Below are 21,116 nucleotides of genomic sequence, written 5' to 3' on the forward strand. Positions count from 1 at the left end.
CTCAAGTGTAGTTTTAATAAAGATGCTTCCAGCCTCAGGATAGAGTATACACTCAATTTGTGGGCAACACTAGCACTACGAAAAGGAAGGTAGTTAAATGTTGGTGTTATAAAGGAATACTTTGGAAACGAGACCATTTAAAGGATCAAATCACGTAGAGTTCCTAGAACCTCTTGTAAACAGGTAAAAACCAAAACCGGGCAGTCGGATCTGAATCGACCGACTCTGACTCCAACTCTTCTTATTTGAAAACAACCGACTCCGACTCCATTTAAGGGGTTACATATAAGTAAAATCGACCAAAAAATCTGAACGTTGTAGCTCGATTGCCGTCTCGATGTTTTGTGCTATTTTTCCTATCAACAGGCTGCAGATGATGCTGCAGCAAAGGAGATTTCTTCTGCCGAAAATTGATTGAGAAGAGATTGGACCCTGTTTTCTTTGATTTCCTGTGTGCATTTTTGAACGACTTAGAAGGATGGCCAACGGATGATTTTGAGGGCAAAAGAACATCGACAATAAATTCTCCTCGAAGCCAAGCGTCGTTGATCTTCAAACATCGTTCAGGTTTCCTTCCAGCTGCCCGCCACGTACTCCAGTGTAAATATCGATGCTCAGTTCTGCTCGAATTTTCTCTCGGACGACACGCTTTACTTTACCGTATTTCTGCAGAACCAACGCTGGATCTTTGTCGGGAATTTCAGGTTGAAGATCACGCACTCGCACATATTGGACGTATTTTCCTGCATTCGTCATGCGTACCTCAACTGCTTTTCCATCATCATAATGGAAAATTAATTGCTCTGGATTATGCAGCATCGCTTCTACCGTCTTAAACTTGAACATGAATTTCTCCAGAGCTATTCTGTAGACTACTTCCATATGGATAGGATCCGTGTCCAGCGCATTGGCAAAATTAGCAATTTCACCCAACGACGGTCGTCCAGCATCATTGCTATTGCAAATTTTGATGGTATTTTACACTTCAACGCCATCACGCATAATTAGTTTTGCTCCAACAGCAACCACACACAACCGAGAACTATGGACACCTAGAGATACAAATTTCGAAACCAATAAGTTGTAACGAAGAGATTTGTTAGATAAAATCAATAGTTAACCCAGCTTCGGTTCAAGTTAGTTTTCATGATAGGCTCTCAAAACCAATTGATTTTTTTATGAGCAATTTTGGGATGATCTAGTTTCAAATTATTGTTCATAACAGTCGGATTGAGAGTAGGTACTTTTTCTACGACTTCAACTCTGACTCCTTATGCTCAAAAATGCGTCTGACTCCGAATCCGACTCCACAGCTATGGTAAAGACTGTCAAAATGGCCGCTTGATAGAACCCTTTAAACTGGAAAAATCTTGATTTTGATTATGAATTCAAACTATTGGCATGCATGTACCAAATTCTCTCACTGATATTCATGAAACGTAAACTGAATCGACAAAGAACCCACGTATGAAAATTCTCTTATAGCAATGATGTTCGGAATAATCTTTTTATAATAAATGTTAATTGCTTTCTTCACGAATCAAGTTGCATATCATGAACCTATAATATCACTCAAAGTGATTTTATGTTACTTCATACGCGAAGTTTGCGATTTTCAGAGTTGGTTGGAAATGCTATATCTAACATGAAGCTTTAGTGTGATAATTTATTAGCGAGATACGGCCGTACTCTAATGGAACTATCTACCTACCCTCTCCCTAAAGACCATTCTATAGCTAATAAATTATCACACTAAAGCTTCATGTTAGATAGCATTTCCAACCAACTCTATAGTATCAATTTATGAACATTTTGCAAAACATTTTTGAACTCAACTCAGTCTGATGCTATTTTCTAACCAACTGCACAATATTTTGTAATGTAATATTTGTCTCAAAATTGGGTAGCTCCCGTCAATCAATAGCAATAATGATTTAGCAATATGTAAAACTGTTAAGAGACCATTTTGTTCGCTCGAATTTAAATTATGGTAAAGCACCTCTCAGCCCTTCAGAAAAAATACCCGTATGCAATTTGAGCTAACGAATCTTTACTGAATAATTCAAGTTATGTGGTATCATGGTTAAACAGTGTAAATGTACGCATTTTTGCAATAGTATATGACTTGCAACAAAGTAGCACCAGCAAATGCAGTTTTCATGTAAATTACCATTTTATTCCAAAGTAACTTGGCACAAATCTATATTCTTTTTTTCCTTTACCAACCGGCACTGAGGCAACTCAGATATAGACACGTTCCATTTATGGCGACACCTTAATTCAGCCTCAAGTGTGCCTCCGTGTCGCACCTCGAGTCTGTATAAGGAATGGGCAGTCAATCGGTGATGGTTGTCATCGGTGTACAAATCGGTTCATGTTACACTTCTGCAACCTGGCACCTCGATCGCTTCCCTTGTGGTTGTTGATATTCTTTCTGTGGTTTCGGAGCGATCAGTTCGATTCCAAAGATTATTTCAAGCGATCAAATTGGAGAAACTTTGACAATAAACTTGCTCGGCAGGAAATGCCACATCTAACGGAACTTTAACCAGATCGACCCGGAGACAGACGGGCGGACGATGCATTTTTAATATGATCGTCACGATCGTGCGCGTGACCATTATCATCATCGCGCCACGCCGTTTTGCCTTTCCTTACAAACACACAGATGTTCGACCGAACGAACGCACGAGAGAGTGGCCGCATTAATTGGATTCACATTGCTCTGTCAACCCCACGGAATGGGACAGTTCCGTTGAGACCGTGACTCGTTTATCGCACTTGATTATCCCCTCAGATATACCGGAACGCCATTCGAGCAGATGTAGAGATATCCAAATGGCCATATCTAATCAATTAGGTAATTAAGCGATTTTTACGAGCTGGTTTTGCTGATTAGGGAAATGTTTAAATATTAAGCACCTGATAAGATGGCAACGTGTAAAGCCATCTCATGATTGGAGACCTCACGCAGCGTACAACGAGGGGAGAATGTCATCAATCACATTCATCAACTTGCATCGGACAACACAGCTCAAAAACTAGTCAACTTGAGAAGGCATATCAAGCAGACGTTGATGGAAGTCTGTTAGCACGCTCAGTAATCTCTCTGGCCTCGTACGATATGTGACATTGATTATAGTTGACATATGAACGCCTTGATCGAGAGTGGTTTTTATATCGGATGGGTAACCCGGTGTTGATTGGTCGTTTATCTTACATGTGTTTCCGTGGTGTAGTGGTTATCACATCCGCCTAACACGCGGAAGGCCCCCGGTTCGATCCCGGGCGGAAACAGGAATCTTTTTTGGATTGGTAGAAAATGCTAGTTTTACTCAACCAAAATAAAATAATAAGAAGGTCACCAACCTTTTTGAGCGGACTTTGTAGTCAACAAAAAAAAAATCAATTTAAAATTCTTCACCACTAATCCTGCCCAATAAATCCTGTCGAAATATGAGATTTTTATCGTATTTTGCTTTGTCCTCAGCTTTTCCTTTTGCCCTTCGACTTGACCACGCTGCCGTGCGAGAAGGAGATCGCAGCACTTGCAAATATTTACCCATTCGCTTCCGCCTTGCTGAACGCCATCTCGGGCAGCCCATCTTGCGACTACTACTGGCGAAAGCGAATGCGGAAAAAGAAATCCTTCCGTCCCCTCCTATTACTCTCCGCTGCTGGAGGAAAAACCAGACATAATTTTCCACTTTCCTGGTTCAATAGACTGTCCCCGTCATTTGCTCGAGCGAACCATATAATGTGGATGATGTGGTTTGAGAGCGCTTGCAACTTCCCGAACTTCCTCTTCATCGGATGGAACACGACACGACTGTCACTGGCATACCCTGGCCAAAGATGCATCCTTGGAGTCTATTAGGGAGATCTTTCCACATTCCCCGACTACAATGTGTCTGTTTTTCCTCCATTTGCTGGCTGTTGCTCGATGGTCATAATTTGCCAACTTATTGTGTAAGTATGTAGTGGCATTGGCATATAGGTACATACCGCCATCGTCGTCGTCGTTGTCGTCGATAGTCTGGACGTCTCGACGGCGTCTTGTTTGCTTGCGTTTCTGGTTCTGCTGCCTTAATGTTGTTAACATTTAGAGTTTTGAGTATTGCGTTTAATTAATATTTTATAATACACTTAAGGGGACATGCGTAAATGACGTAGCATTTTAGGGGAGAGGATGGGTTTCAGACATTGAGCCGGTTATGTGTTAGTTATAGCAAAACACCAAATTTATCATATTAATAATATGATCCATTCATGCCTTTTCCGCACATTACAATGGCAACCCGGAAAATATTGCTTCACGCACCATCTAGCGTTTTAAAAGGTCAGCAACAAGCATAGCATAAACCAGGTTGCACAATGTCGTCGGTGGTACGAGCTCCAAACTGTTGTTAAGAAGGAGACCCACCTTTATCCGTTGCTGTTACATAGTAATTTGTGATTAATTACTACCTCTTAGATAAAGGATGTGTCTTCCTCCAACAGACCAGAGTTGTCCTGGCCACGTCCTTGCATCTGGTGGGGAAAGGGGAGGAATGTAAGTCCGACACTTACTTAAGAGAGATGCAGAGAACTATACGACCCCTCATAAGTGTCACGGGAAGGGTGGATTTTTGTTAGTAGGGAGGGTAAGCCATAGGATACGCCCAGCCGGCGTTGCTGGCAATCGTTATATCAAGCATTTAATAAATAGAAGCTGTAAGTACGAAGAAGTAATACTAAACGTATAGCCAAAGCTGTAAGTAGTTTATCTGTCCGTTGTTGCTGCCTATTACCTAAACATATTATTCAAAGCAGCCTTCAAATTTTGGAATTAAGAAAAGTTATCAGTTATCCTGTTGCTCCTTTACGCCTGAAAATGTTTGTTGATCCTAAACATATGTACAATTCATTCTGATCGATAGGAGGTTCTCATGTGTAAAAGGTTATTAATAGTATGTGGAATAGTAGATGAGAATGAAGATTCACCCTTGCCCTAACTCCCACTGTCTGGCAGTGGCATTATGGATAAAATCTACCTGCAATCACTACTAATGATTGCAAGAAGCCTGATCCCGGGAGCAAGAAGGTGACAGCTCTACCGCAGCTACAATAGCCCATTTAAAGAACGTATTCCGAAGCCACTCTCACATATGACAAGCCCCGCTCCAACACACTATCGATGCAAACATAAACCACTGATATTGTACTGAAACTTTCAATCAAGCAGTAGTGCAATACTTGATCGTCTTGAATTAGATGGATATTTCCTATCGAGGACAGGTTAGAACAGTCGGCACCACATGCAACGGATAAGAATTTGAAAATTTTCACCTAATGCACTTTTCAACATCACTTCTGTACTTTCAAATTAACACTTTTTTTAAATGAAATTGTAAATTTATAACATTTTCACTAGAATGAAAACGACGCAGCAAAACATAAACACGTCATTTTCACAGCGTGGCCTACTTTGATCATTTACAATTGAATGGCGTGAATTTATTACAAAAGGAAAAAGTCAAATTATGTTCATTAATTACATTTTTTTTTATTTTACATAAAAATGTATATTATACAATTTTTCCTTTGATTTGCCTCTCGTGAAGATAAACAAATACATTGGCAGCCTTTTGGACACAGAAGCGCTTTCATCGTTAAAAATTTGATACGCCAGCTAAGTGAAAGAGTGGATCATATTGTTAATATAATATACTTGAAAAAAAAAACGCTTAGTCCCCCATCTAAAATGTGTCTAAAAGGTGGTGTAAAATTAGTAAAACATAAGCTACGTCATTTACGGATGTTCCTCCAGGCGATTCTAATGATAAGACAGCATTTTGTTAAGAATAAAACGTCTTCTTTTGCCTTTGCAAAGTATGAATAGTTGGGTTTAAAGAATAAAAATAGAAAGCCTATTGTGACAAGCCAAGAAATATTAAAAGTCTCACGAAGCATTTGAAAAGGGTCTATCAGCTTTTGTTAACAAAACTTGTAACGCATTTTTCACACGATACGTAATTTTCATATATTACAGGAGAAATATGTGTTACGGAAACGTCTATATTGCGATTCGCGATCATCTTGAAATCCACTTTCCTCTAAAGTGCCTATGTTGCTATATTCACTTCTATGAATATTATCTATTTATTTGAAATTTTCGCTCCACAATACTTAAACGATTCCAAATCTGATCCCGACTAACCTCTCCAAATTTGAACCCATTTGGTGAGAAACTGAGATGGCACAAACCATTCGAAGTTTGTATGGGAATTACTAGGGTAAAACCAAGATTTTTGTTTATGTCTATCTAATAATTCACCATATCAGTCTGCTTCAACAACTTTTAACTGTACTTGTAGGAAATTTTCCCAGCTACAAGTTTGCTGAAGACCACTTTTTGATTAAATGCAAGGATCAATGGTTCAATGCGCTGATGTCTTATGATCATGCTCAATCAACTGCTCAGCAGGCAACATTGGTGTTTCTGGGGCATTGAATAGGACACAAAAATCATTGCTACTATGTCACACTGCAAAATACAGTGTTGCCTTCAGAGCAGCAGCTTGATCATGTCATAAGTTTACCAATCTCTTAAATAATTAATAACTTTTTCCTGTCTCGTTTTACATAGAAATGATCTTTATCAAAGTTGTAGCTGAAAAAATTTTCTATAAGAATGGCTATCGAACTGTTCCGCAGCTCAATATGGCAAAAGACTAGAAGGCAATGAATAAAAAATTGAGATTTCCCATAGTAATTTACATGTAAACTTCAAATGATTTGTGCGAAGTCTGTTTCTAACCAAATGAGTTGTAAAACTTTTGGAGGCTAATCAGGACCCGATTTGAAACCATTTAAGAACTGTGGAGCGAAAAAGTCGATGTTGATGTCGAAGAGTCGATGAAGAGAATCGATCAATGTAATTAGTCTATATGAAATTGACGCGAGATTTGCTTGCAGCTAGCTGTTCCATACCAATGGATGGAATTGTCATAAACTATAATAAAACGTTTATGCAATGTTCAAAATTTCTCAGGTGAGTGTGTCTATTGTCGGCATCCTATTTCTATTCGGTAGCCATTCCGTTAAAACAACTTGTTAGACAGCTGTTATATTACCGGAAACTCTAAACTTCGTCGTAAATGTGGATCAGATTGAAACCAAAACCCTAAATAATCATTTAGAAACATTTAGTTAGGCCGATACAAATTTTATTTATATTTTTTTTTTATTATCAAGATTAAAAAAAAACAGTGATCAGACATTCGATCGTTAATAACAGTATAACTAGCTCTTCTTAGGTCTACCACGTGGACGCCGCTCAGTTTTCTGTTCAGCAGCAGATGTTTTATCAATTGGCGTCACTGTTTTGGAGGAGCACCGTTCACAGAACAATAATTTCTTTTCAATCCCTGTAACGTTGGGATTGAGACATTTAGCGCACAAATATTTATACCCCATCAAATTTGGGCCAGCTTGATAATAATGTAATGTGATAGGATCATGGCATGACAATTTTGGATTCTGGAATACTTCTGGAAATGAATCCAGCAGCGAGCCACAAACATACAACTTTTCTTCGAAATATTGACCCAAGTCAGTATATCCCTTTTTGTCCAGTGCGTATTTTGTATACAGCAGTCTCGGAAAGCTGCATTCCGTACAGGTGACAATCATTCGTGCCCTAGTATACGCTAACGGGAATGACGGTTTGGGTAGAATTATCTCAAAATCAGAAGACGCTGCTTGTTTGCTTGGGACGTGTTCATCAGTAGGTTCGTTACCGAAAACAGAATCAAAGTTCTGATATTTATCTCCTTCAGGAACAGGCGAGGGAAGCCATTAAATTTGATTAAAGATGGATGTTGGCAACCGGACTTTTTCATGATATGGACACGACTTGTCAGTACATTTTTTCACCTGGAATGGATAGCCAGGTAGCCCTGACGTGTTTCTCAAAGAACTCTTGAATTTTTGGTTATCTTCCCTCCATAGACATGGCATAGACACACCGAATGCCATGGAGACCTGATTCCTCAGTGCACCAATTTCACCCTCGGTAGCAGGACAGCCCATCCTCACTTGTTCACCTTTGTACGTCAAACTTTCGAAACGGGTATTCAATATATTCCGCACGTCTCTGGTCCCATCAATTACCAATTGACGATACTTTGTTTCAGGATGCTTTTCTTGAGCATCTCGCCATTGCTTTTTGGAAAGAAATGAACGAACTTTCTTTTCATTTTTTCCGAGATCATTCCTGGCAAGGGCCACTCCAATTAGTGCAATGTTCGCCGGGCTCATGAATCTTTCGGCTGGGTTTATGACGGATAAATTTGGTGGAGTTTGCACCGCACAGAGGTAGTCTAGATTAAGTTCCAAAAACAATGCAACGTAGCTGAGTCTTACTTGAATAGAATTCACATTGTGATCGGGTCCTCCATCCGTTCCAATGAACATAATCGGTCGTTGCAGATCAGGTTCTTCTATATGCTTGACCAATTCCGTTGCATGTCCTTCAATATAATCATCGGTTTTCCTCTATACCACGATTCCAAGAGCTCCTTCGGAGGAATCAGTTTGATAGAAACCGATGGAACTAAATGCTGCGGCACATTATCGTGATCCATAGCATTAAGCCCTCTTCCGTCAAGTCCAGCCATGAGTACATGCCGCTGTCTTCGAGTTGCGCTAACAGGGGCTCCTTCCAATCCCACTGGAATCGACACTTTGTCATCCAAGAAAAAACAGTAGAGTATTCGGAGAAGCGTCGTGAAAACCAACCAATTCAATATCTGGAATGTGTCATGTAACTTCAAAACTTACCACTCGAGATGTACCGCTTCCGAAACCGGAAACCTGATGGGCAACGGGTTGACTCACCAGGAAATTTTGCGGGACGGGCTTCGGGTTTATATGTACCGGGACGGGTTTCTCCTCTTCTCTATTCCTTACAGGTACGGGCAGCGGCAGCGGCAACAGCAGAATATACAGGCGAGACGACGATCAGCATAGGCTCCTCCGGTTCCAGCAGTTTGGTGCCCTCCAATAGGGGAGGCTCACTTGCCTTTCTTCCAAACAGCAACGGAATCACACACGACTGAAAACTAACGCGCGACGGGTAAAAATCGGGGAAAAACTCGAGAAAAACGCACTTTTCGGGAATAGCAAAGAAAAACAACTTTCACTTTCAATTGCTTCCTACGTTGTGTCTTGATACATAATGGGAGATGATTGATGCAGAACAAAGGCAAAATGTAAACAATACAAAATCCAATTAGATTGCTAGGTGGAATCAGCGGAAAACGGAACAGTAAAATATTTCATGGGTACAGTGATAACTGCATTTTAAACCTATCATAACCGGCCACCTTTTGAAAACTTATTTCAAAATTTAAAGTAATTGAATTCACTTTTACTCATTTCTTCCCTAGCGATACATTATTGCAAAATTAATTATTCCGTAGAACACTCTAATGGGCAAATCTTGCACACAGCTCGCTTGAAGATTCCCGTGGGGGTGCGAACGGTTACGACTCGGGTGACGCCATCGAGTCCAGTATGCAGTTCGGTTATGCGGGCCAAAGGCCACCGGGCTGGCGGCAAGGATTCATCCTTCACGATGACGATGTCTCCTACATTGATTTGGTAGCGCTTCGGGTTGGCATTATACTGCAGGTTCAGCTCTTTCAGGTACTCATTGCGCCAGCGATGCCAGAAAGTTTGAGCGTACTTCTGGAGCTTTTGGTACTGATTGAGACGGTTGAACGGTACATCACGGACGTCGGCTTCGGGAATGGGACGAATCATGTTCTTCACTAGGAAATGCGCCGGGGTGAGCGCAGCAAAATCGTTTGGATCGCTCGAAAGTGGGAGCAGAGGACGGGAATTCATGCACCCTTCGATTTTAGTCAGTACCGTGGAGAACTCTTCGATAGAAAGTAGTGAAGAACCGAGTTGACGCACCAGGTGGGTCTTGGCTACCTTCACCGCGGCTTCCCAGAGGCCACCAAAGTTGGGAGCTCGAGGAGGGATCAGATGCCATTGGATGCTGTCTTCAGCGAGGTGCTTGGAGATCTTGTCGTTGTCTGGTCCGGGTTGAAGCATGGCATAGAGTTCGTGCAAAGCATTCTTCGCACCGATGAAGTTCGTGCCGTTGTCGGAGTACAGATGCTGTGGCTTATTTCTCCTCCACACGAAACGATCTAAGGCCATCAGGAAAGCGGCCGTGCTAAGGTCGCTCACCAGTTCCAGGTGAACCGCCTTCGTGCTCAAACACACGAAGACACAGATGTAGGATTTGCGGGAGGCGGCTCTACGGTGGATCGGCTTGAGGAAGATTGGACCACAATAATCAACGCCTGTGCAAACGAAAGCTTCATTGGCGGTCACTCTTGCAACGGGCAACTGGCCAATCGGTTGCTGGATGGGTTGCGGGTTCGATCTGCTGCACTCGTAGCATTTACGAATGGCACTACGTACTGATTTTCGGCCATTCAGTGGCCAGAACTCGTCACGGACGACAGCGAGAGTCAGCGTAATTCCACCGTGCACGAGTTTACGATGCTGATGCTTCAGAAGAAGTTGTGAAAAGGGATGAAATCCGGGAATAACGATCTGATGTTTCACGTCATATGGTGCATCGGATAAGCGCAACCGGCCACCAACGCGGATCAAACCATCGGAATCGAGGAAGGGGTTCAGCAGACGAAGAGAGGACTTTCCTGATACCATTTGCCTTTTCTTCAGCTGCTTCAAATCTTCAGGGAACGTTTCAGCTTGAACTAGCTTCACGAGAGCTAATTTGGAGTGCTGTAATTCAGCGGCGGACAGGACGCTGCTGGACTTCCGGTGCTCCTTATTACGGCGAGTGTTGTTGTAGAACCGGAAACAGTATGCAACTGCACCAAGCAGAAGCGGGTACGATGAAAATCTCTCGAACAATGAAGTTGGCTTAAGCGTCTGGGTTGTAAGTATCACGTTCGGGTTTGCTTCCATCTCCTCGGAGGGTAACTGGTCTTCCTGCGTAAGTTGAACCGGCCACCGTGATATATCCTCTTGCAGCCAGGTTGGACCATACTTCCACAAGTTGTTTGCGACCAATTCTTCAGCTGACATCCCTCGGGAAACGAGATCTGCGGGGTTATCCTTTCCAGCTACGTGTAACCATTCCGAGCCGTGAGTAGTGGATTGAATTTCGGAAATACGGTTTGCAACGAAGGTTTTCCAGGATCGTGGGGGAGATTTCATCCATTGCAATACCACTGTAGAGTCGGACCAAAAAACTACAACAGAGAAGTTTATGTCCAACGCCTTCGAAATTCTGTCATATAGTCGGGAAGCGATGAGTGCCGCACACAGCTCCAGTCTCGGAATGCTGAGCGGTTTCAGTGGTGCGACCTTGGACTTGGATGCTAACAAGCTTATCTTCACACTGCCATCTGATGATTCAGAACGGACGTAAATGCAAGCCCCGTATGCTGCTTTTGAAGCATCTGCAAAGCAGTGCAGCTCTATGCGTCGATACTTGGGTACGAGAGCGTACCTGTCGATACGAAAGTTAGCAAGCTGAGGTAGCTGCTCGGCGAATCGAACCCACTGCTGACGGATTTCTGGAGGAACTTCGGCATCCCACTCCAGTGCCAGTAGCCACAGATGCTGCATGAGGATTTTCGCTTGAACAACGACGGGAGAAATGATTCCGAGAGGGTCGAAGAGTTGAGCGATGGTCGAAAGAATGTTGCGCTTCGTAGGCGTTTGGTTGTTGACGATGATTGACGTGTCGAACTTGAAAACGTCTGCTTTAGGTTCCCAACTGATGCCGAGGGTTTTGATGGTCTCTTCGGGGCCAAATTTGATGGAAGATTGAGTGCCGAGAAGCTCTGGAGGAAGACCATCCAAGACCTGCAGCGAATTCGAGCACCACTTCCGCAAAAGAAAACCACCCTTCTGCAGAAGCTGCATTAACTCCGTGCGCAATTGGATTGCGCCATCGATTGTGTTGTCACCGGTAATGAAGTCGTCCACGTAGACATTCTTCCTCAGTGCCTTACTTGCCTTCGGATATTCACTTCCATGATCTTCAGCTAACTGCAACAGAGTTCTCGTGGCTAGAAACGAAGACGGCGCGAGTCCATACGTAACGGTGCACAGCTCATAAGCTTGAACGGTTCCGCTGCTACTGGGTGGCCACAGAATCTTCTGCAATGGCCGATCTGTATGGTGCATCAATACCTGCCGGTACATCTTCTCCGCATCCGCCACTACTGCGATCTTGACCATCCGAAAACGAAGATGAATGTCCAGAATGTCGTCCTGAACAACTGGCCCAACTAGCAGCGCATCGTTGAGAGAATGTCCGGTGCTAGTTTTCGCTGAGCCATCGAACACAACTCGAACCTTTGTCGTCGTGCTCGATTGTTTCACCACGGGATGGTGCGGGAGGTAGCAATTGGTTGATCCATTATTATCGTCATGGGGAGCGAGAACCATATGGCCGAGACTGATGTATTCTTCCATGAACGCGTAATACTGAGCCTTCATTTCATCATCCTTTTGCAGCCTCTTGTCCAACCACTGTAGACGCCGCATTGCCATGGCTCTGGATTCCCCAATCATCTGGTCACATTGGGGATGTTTGGGCATCCGAACGATATATCGTCCGGTAGGATCTCGGGAAACTGTCTGCTGATAGAAATCCTCGCAATTCTGCTCGTCTACGGAGTAATTTGAGCCGTTTACTTCCTCGATCTGCCAAAATCGCTGCAGCAGTTCATCAACCGGTACAACTGTCGCCACATGACAAGTTGCTATTGGCTGCTGGTAATTACCGCTGGACTCATCGATCTTTCCAGAGGCAATCCACCCAAACACGGTTTCGACGAATAGGAGACTTGGGAGGCGGAACCGTCCATTCCGCAAAAAGGAAAAGAAGTGAGCAGCTCCAATGATCATGTCCACCCTACGAGGTGTGCCAAAGTCGGGATCCGCCAGTGGAAGATCGTTGGGAAGCTTCAGTTCAGATGCGTTGAACGGTACGGATGGAGTGTCGCTGGTCACTTTCCGCAATACCAGGAAATCAATCACCTCACGAAAGTCGGACACACGTGATCGAACCTCGGCAGTTACTTCATGCTTGGCGTTCGTAACGGTCCCATCTACGCCAGCGATCGGCACGTTAACAGACCTACGGTTAAGGTGAAGTTGCTGACAAAGACGCTCGCTAATCGCATTCGGTTGGGATCCAGTATCCAACAAGACACGGGCGATGTGCTCTTGACCGTACGCATCTACTACCAGCAAGACTACGGTGGTCAGGAGAACACTGGTTGATTGAGCTACTGCCATCGAGGACGGGGGTTCGTTGACGGGAACAGCGGAAACGGCGGCAAGCATAGTGGAAGAACCTGGATTGGCAAGTCCAGATACTGCATTTTCATCGGTGGTTGGCAAGTTGAGCTCGTATGGCCCCGGATGGATCATCGAATGATGTCGCTTCGAGCAATGCTTGCATGAATACTTCGAGCGACAGTTGCGGGCAAAGTGATCACTACGGAAGCAGTTGCTGCAAAGTTTCTTGTCCGTAACCACCTTCATACGACCTTTCGAGTCGAGACCGTTGAAAACGGAGCAATCGAAAATGGAATGCTTCTGCCTCTCACAAGCAGGGCACATCGGGAACGATTTTGCTACAATTTCAGTTGCTGCATTTGCACTGAATCGGGGCTGGTTTGATTTCTTCGGAGCTGAAGGATGATTAACGGACTTGGGATTAACATGCTGCGGTCGGTTGATAGAAATCGTCTCAAGTACGCGCGCTCGCTTCTGCAGAAACTCGACCATTTTGGAGTACGTAGGGTGTTCCTCCGTTGCGATCGATTCTTCCCATGCTGTAAGCGAAGCGTCGTCCAACTTGTCCTCTAGCAGCTCGATGAGGATTGAACTAAACTGCTCGACTGGCTCACCAAGTTGTTCCAGAACTTTGGTGTGGTGCTTCCACGGTGTTGCTCTGGATCTTCGGGTACTTGAGCAGGGCTCGGATGTGTTTTTTCCGGAGAATGGCCTTGTTCGAGTACCGATTCATTAACGTCTCCCACGCGACAGCGTAATTATTTGCCGTTATCGTTATCGACTGGATCAAGTTGGCTGCCTCTCCCTTCAGGGCAGCCCGCAGGTAATGGAACTTCTGCACCTGCGATATCTCCGTGGACGAATGTATCATCGACAGAAACGTATCGTGAAATGTCAGCCAGTTGTTGAAATCGCCATCGAACTCTGGCAGCGATATCGTCGGCAGCTTTATATTGGCGAGGGTGGTTGGAGCAGCAGGTGCGGTAGAGGGACCAGCAACAGCAGGAATGGTCGTAGGCGGCAACTTCGTGGCTAGGCCTGCCTTCACACGGAAATAAACTTCTTCTACCTTTGCTCTCAGCTCCAAGTTGTTTTCCAAAGATTCTTCGGAGTCATCCAGATCTTCACATTCTTCCTGCAGGGTCTCGAATACGTCCCACACCTTCTCCAGACGATCCAATCGATGGGAAACTTCATGCTGATGCTGCTCGGGAACGTAGTCGGTGAGAAACTGATCCAATCGATTGATCCCTTCGATGGCATTCCTTCTTCTAGCCTCCTTCATTTTGATCCGTTTTTCGTCAGGCATCTCGTAAACACGGCACAAGCAATAAGGCTAAAATGGTCAAAAAAGACCCAAGAAGCACCGCGATGATGGACGTAGAGGTATTGGAGAGGTACTCACCTTGTACCTCTTAGATTGAGGCCTTTTGTTTTTAAAATCACGATCCGGGAACAATTTTTCCAGTGGGTACGAGCTGATTTGGGCCACTCTAATGCGGGCACAATAGCGTCGAAGTGAGGTTACACTGACGACTTCACGCGGTCGGGAATGGGACACCAGTATCCTGGTCACGGCACCAAATGATGGGCAACGGGTTGACTCACCAGGAAATTTTGCGGGACGGGCTTCGGGTTTATATGTACCGGGACGGGTTTCTCCTCTTCTCTATTCCTTACAGGTACGGGCAGCGGCAGCGGCAACAGCAGAATATACAGGCGAGACGACGATCAGCATAGGCTCCTCCGGTTCCAGCAGTTTGGTGCCCTCCAATAGGGGAGGCTCACTTGCCTTTCTTCCAAACAGCAACGGAATCACACACGACTGAAAACTAACGCGCGACGGGTAAAAATCGGGGAAAAACTCGAGAAAAACGCACTTTTCGGGAATAGCAAAGAAAAACAACTTTCACTTTCAATTGCTTCCTACGTTGTGTCTTGATACATAATGGGAGATGATTGATGCAGAACAAAGGCAAAATGTAAACAATACAAAATCCAATTAGATTGCTAGGTGGAATCAGCGGAAAACGGAACAGTAAAATATTTCATGGGTACAGTGATAACTGCATTTTAAACCTATCACCCTTCCCGCAGTAGAAATTCGAATCCATTCCTACTGTCCTGTATATCCTCCTGAGGGAGCTCTTCATCATGTATAAAGAAAGTTTAAAAATGAAGTCTCGCAAGTTGTAAAGGATCTTCTTAAGACCTACCTGTTATAGCAACTATGATTTCGCTGACTTTATCATGTGTCCAATGAGCAACGTCTCTGTATGTATGTGCCAATCGATTAGTTTTGTCAGACAAAACTCGCTCGGTAATGTCCCTTTCGATTCGAGCTATGACAGAAGCTGAAGCTGATTCGTTATCATCCTGAGTAGTTCTCCACACAAATGTTGCATTTGGTTTGAAACACCTGTAAACTTGAACAGGAAAACCGAAAACCAGCTCTGAAGTATACTTGTATCTCGCACGCCTTTCAATTGGTGCAAAAAATATCAAGTTTTGTTCGGAATACGGCGGCATTGAGATCAACTTGCCTTCCAGAGCCTTGTACAACACCTTCACAAGACTAGCGCGGTTATCATACGATGCAGTATTTGTCAGAGAGCGATTATCGCTAACCGTGGCTGATGATGTCGCCTTATACTTTTCATCAGCTTTTTCTAGATAGTGAATATAGTCTGCCACCGAATCTCTCAGTTTTACAACATCCTCTAGGATGGGCTGCCACTTCTCAGACTTCAGAAACATGATACAGGACTCTAAATGACTCATGGTTCGCTGGCTTAAAATGAAGATTTTCCGGTGGTTTCGGAACGACTGCTCCCGACAACTTGGTCCACTGTCCGTCCAAATGCCACAGAACGGATACTAGACTGGACATAAAGAATTCCATCTCTGATTTCGAGATATAGCTAAAAAAAAATAAAAAATGTGTTTCCTAAAAATACAAATATCTCCAATTGTAATGAAGTTATATAAATTATTTTTACGTCAAACTAAAGGTGATGAAGTTTGCTTTCGAAAAATTAAAAATTATTTTTCAGTGAGATAAGTGGTACAACCACAACAAACATTTTCATTTACACTGCTAACTTAGCAGAAATTCAAATTTTTTTTTTAAATTAAATTTTAATTTTTTTAGCTGTATCTCAAAAACTATCCTACTGAGATTTTTTCGACTACATTTTTGAATTCAGCGCACAATTTTACATAAGAATCATTGTTCAAAGATTCAAGTTCATAATTTTACTTTTATTTGTAAAAAAGTGTCATGATGGTGTAACGAGGTTACAAAAGTATCCCACCTATCCTTTATATAATCTGGCATCACTTATTTTAAAAAACCGTTCTTGGTCACTGAGTTCAGTTGCGGTTGGTAACTCACGGCAGATCTGTCAAACAGATTAAAAATGGGAGTTTGTTTAGCCCACCGGAAAAATACGTCCGAGTCCGAGCCGAACCAACGAATGCCCGGGTATTGTAGCTCCCTAGAGGGTAGAGCCATGATTGTTCCAGATGTGTTCTTGAAAAGCTTTCCAACCACGAGACAGTGAACAAGGTGAACATAGGACATAGTAGATCAATAGTAAGGTGGCAAGTAGGGAAGGTATAAGTTAACGAATAAAATTAACGGTCAGACAGTGAGACATACCAGGCAGTTAAAGTGACGTAAAAAGCATACACGGAGGTTTGTAACATTTAATGTGAAGTTAGACAAGGGCAGTAACAGTGATATTAATTACAGAGCGATATATATACATATAACTTCAGGAATACTAGCACCTTCGTTGTTTAGTGTACCACCATACTCCAGGTAATAACAGTCAGTAAAAAAAAACACATAATATGTAACACTAACACGCTAAAATTCGCTTGAAGGAAAATCCTTCAAACGAAGGTCCTACCCTTAGGCCGTAAAACCCTACCGTCTACCCTCGGTGGAAAGTTGTGTGTTGCACGTGTCGACTTCCGACGTGCAGCCCCGCTCGACAGCGCTCTGTCGGCATAGCTGGTCGAATCCCGTCGTGCACGAGCCTAAAACCCTGCCACCTCGTTGTCACCGCGCCAAGTCGGCATATTTAGAAAAAAAGCTCCCCGCTGCGAGCCATCCATCGACTAACATCAGTCTCGCCATCTTGTGCTATCCCACAAATAAAGCAAGTTGAAAAGGTATTTGCTACACCTACCTGTCACCATCATCGCAGACACCAACCAACATGCAACAACGCGCGCAACGAACATCACCCAGCAACATTGAACAGTGCCATATCCAGTAAGTGAAGCCCACTAACCCTAGCTAGGAAGCAATAAATAAATGTTGAAACGAATTCGTTAATTTAAACTGCATGTCCTTAGTAAACCGCGGAATCTGTGTAGTGCGAGGCTGGATTTGAGACACATTTGGAACAAATAGTTTTTTTTTCCGTTAGTAGATCCCTGTAGGTAATGTGGGGAAAACCATCATAGGAAACCCCGCTTACCGATGATTTTGTCTTCTCCCTGTAGGTAATTTATTCGTTTGTTGGGTTCAGTGCAATTCTTGCCGCCATTTGTAGGATTTTTGATAAACCTGCCCTGAGGTCTCTAGCCGGAACGGGATTCGGTTTCTGAGAACTTGCCCCTTCACGGTAACCTAGTGTTACCTGGCGCTTAAGTGAAGGCCGTGATTTTCCTCTTTCGCTAAAACACTCCCGACCCGTTACAATGGATTCTACATACTCAAATCTTTGAGCTGTGCAAAATTGATGAGTTTTGGTTGAATATCCCAAAATTCACTAGGCATTTTCATGCTGGCCAAAAATCGCAGGCAAATATAAAATCTGCTCTCAAAAATATATAGGGTTACGGAATAGAAACTTGGCCATTCCCCGGCTTATCAAGCAAATAAATCTTTTTCAGCAATAAATCCAAATTTGAATGACACAAATAGTTCACTACTCATTTAAGGTGAAAGAGGACGTCATTCATTTTTGAAAACTTAAAAAGTTTTTTTTTTCGTTTAAAACCGAAATTTTGCTCATTAAAATGTGTTCACTGTGTTCCAGTAGGCAAGTAGAATGCAATGAATACATTTTCATGACTGTAATTTTGGTTTTGAACGAAAAACTTGCTTTTGATTATCTACGAATTACTGATGTCCTCTAACCCCTTAAAAGTGTGATCCACAAACGAATCATTTAGTAATGAGATGTATTGAGTACATTTGCTACTCCTTTTTTAATGAAAAACTAATGCGCTGCAGGTCAAGAAATTTAAGGAAAAGGATAATGACTAGTTTCGTGATAGTTTCACTACCTAATGCCTACCGTTGTCGAAATCATTTTCAAGCGATGGTCATCTATATTGCAACAACTATTGTCTATTCTCTTTTCTTCTATTTTAGAAGACCGATTTTTCATGGATTTTTGAAGACTTTTGAACAAAAATGCTCATGTGGCTTCCGGTTTCAAGTTAAAGGCAAAAAATAATAACGTTAATTTTTACTACATTTATGTTGAACAGCATTTTACCTAAAAACGCAGATTTAAATATATTTGACAGTACTATTGTTTCCCTGCAGCTCATCGAATCTCTTTGAAAAAAAATGTAAAGTAAATGCACCCGTTTTGGCTGTACTTTCCTAATTTTGTCATACTTCAGAAAAACGATTAAATCATCGTGCATTTTGTGAGCGATGAAGAACATGGCCAAAATAGAAACAAAATAGGTACCCTCTATCTTCGATTGTACTTCAACGAATCCAGAAATGTATTAAAGTGTTGAACAGTTTACAAAAAAGGACAGAGATGTGCACTAGACTGATGCAAATTTTGAAATTTTCGCTCCACAGTGCTTAAACGGTTTCAAATCGGGTCCTGATTAGCCACCCGAAATTTGAATTCATTTAGTGAGAAACTGACTTGGCACAAATTATTTGAAGTTTATATGGGAATTACCATGGAGAAATCATAATTTCAGTTCATATCCATCTCAAAATTCACCAGTTCACTCTACCTTTACAAAATGATAGCTGAACTTGTTGAAAATTTTCTCAGCTATAACTTTGTTTAAGACCACATTTTGATTAAATGTAAGGAACAAAAATTATTAATGATTCAAATCACTGACGTCTTATGATTATGCTCAATCAACTGTTTAGCAGGCAACATTGGTGTTTATGGCGCGTAGAATAGTGGACAAAAATCATGGCTACTATGTCACACTGCAAAATACAGTGTTGCTCACAATATAGTTGCTTAATCTTGCCATAAGATTATCACTCTCTTAAACAATTAATAACTATTTAATTTGACGTTTGGCTGAAAAACAATTTTCTGCAAAGTTTAAGCTGGTAAAATTCCCGTAAGAATAGCAATAGAATTTGTTAACAGTACATTATGTAAAAAGGCTAGAAGACAATGAACAAACAGTTTTTGTTTCCATAGTAATTTCCATATAAACTTCAAATGGTTTGTGCAAAGTCAGTTTCTCACTAAATGAGTTCAAGTTTTGGGAGGCTAATCAGGGCCCAATGTGGAACCGTTTGAGTACTGTGGAGCGAAAATTTCAAATGTTGCATAAGTCTAATGTGCACCTTCAAAACGTAATTTAACTGTTGAATTGATTGAGAAACTAGTGTCTATTTAACGGTTGGATCCGAATTTGATCAAAGCTGAGGATCAATCTTCAACTACAGATGAGGATCAACTGTCATCATTACATCATAATTTAGAGAAAATACCTTCAGCAATTTTCCAAGTAGCAAACATCACACATACCAAGATGCACACAAACTGCAGCAACTTTATTGTGACTAATATGAGTTATATAGCAATAACATCAACCAGTTTGTGACAAGTGGGATACTAGGGTTCAGTTGCATCAGCATCATAATAAAGACAATACTTTTTACTTAAATTATGCAGCCAAGTCCCTTTGATATCGATTCACTGTACAGGATTTTGCTTCATCAGAATCATATTGTCCCAATCGCAATTCTCTAAAATTGGGATATTTACTGGCTACCTTATACTGTGGAGCTGGTAATGTGGTTTAAAGATTTAAATAATTTGAATCTTTGATCAAACGGTATTTGGTTAAACACCACAATGATCCACCCCATAAATCATGAAATTTGAGTCCTGAAAAATGTGGGCATTTTAATGGAATACGTGTACAAAGAAAGAGACAAGCATTAGCAATTTCCATTTAATTTCACTACATTAAATGCTTATGCTATTTATCGTGAAATTAGTCTAATTAATTTGTTTATTTAATTAATTTTAATGATTGAATACTAATTGCTTTCAATAATGTAAAAAAAAACATTAAGTAGGTGGTAGGTAATACTCAGTTTAAGAAATGTCGATAAACTAACAATGCACCATTCAGTGACATCTTCTATTTACTCGACACCCAACACTACCAGCCACTAAAACCAAACCAGCCAGTACACTTTAATCACTCAATTGAGAAGTGCACAAAAAATGCTCCTCCTGTACGCGAATGTAACCACTTCCATCACTCCTTCCTATCTCTGCCCCACGGCGGTGGCAATTTCGAAACAGAGAAATGCATTGTGAACACGGTGCTGCTGCTGCTGCTGAAAAAGCCACCGCACAGTGTCAGTAAATCAATACCGGGGGCTATTTTCAACAATATTTATTGTATCGGCTACCAATACCCCGATTCTGCCCATTTGCGTCTCCTCGCCCAGGGCTCTCAAACCCATCAAGATATCCCGTCAAACAAGCAGCGAGAATCCTCATTCGCTCTCTAAA

General features: G+C 42.2%; 1 protein-coding gene and 1 non-coding gene across 2 annotated transcripts; one reads left to right on the top strand and one right to left on the bottom strand.

Annotated features, from left to right (window-relative positions):
- The first annotated feature begins 3,224 nt into the window (after positions 1-3,224).
- TRNAV-AAC (transfer RNA valine (anticodon AAC)) lies at positions 3,225-3,297 on the top strand. The gene has a single exon. It is a non-coding gene; the product is annotated as a tRNA-Val (tRNA).
- Positions 3,298-9,453: 6,156 nt separating this feature from the next.
- On the bottom strand, positions 9,454-13,839 carry LOC135699568 (uncharacterized). The gene has a single exon (XM_065219839.1). The coding sequence runs from the start codon at positions 13,837-13,839 to the stop codon at positions 9,454-9,456; it is 4,386 nt and encodes a 1,461-aa protein (XP_065075911.1).
- Positions 13,840-21,116: the final 7,277 nt, after the last annotated feature.

Source organism: Ochlerotatus camptorhynchus, unplaced genomic scaffold, assembly GCF_037179485.1.
Source record: "Ochlerotatus camptorhynchus isolate MF236.1 unplaced genomic scaffold, CSIRO-AGI_Acam_v1.1 ptg000112l, whole genome shotgun sequence".
NCBI lineage: Eukaryota > Metazoa > Arthropoda > Insecta > Diptera > Culicidae > Ochlerotatus > Ochlerotatus camptorhynchus.

What these genes read in the sequence shown, in the direction of transcription:
- LOC135699568 (XM_065219839.1), bottom strand. Translation starts at nt 13,839, where the DNA reads ATGGTCGAGTTTCTGCAGAAGCGAGCGCGCGTACTTGAGACGATTTCT.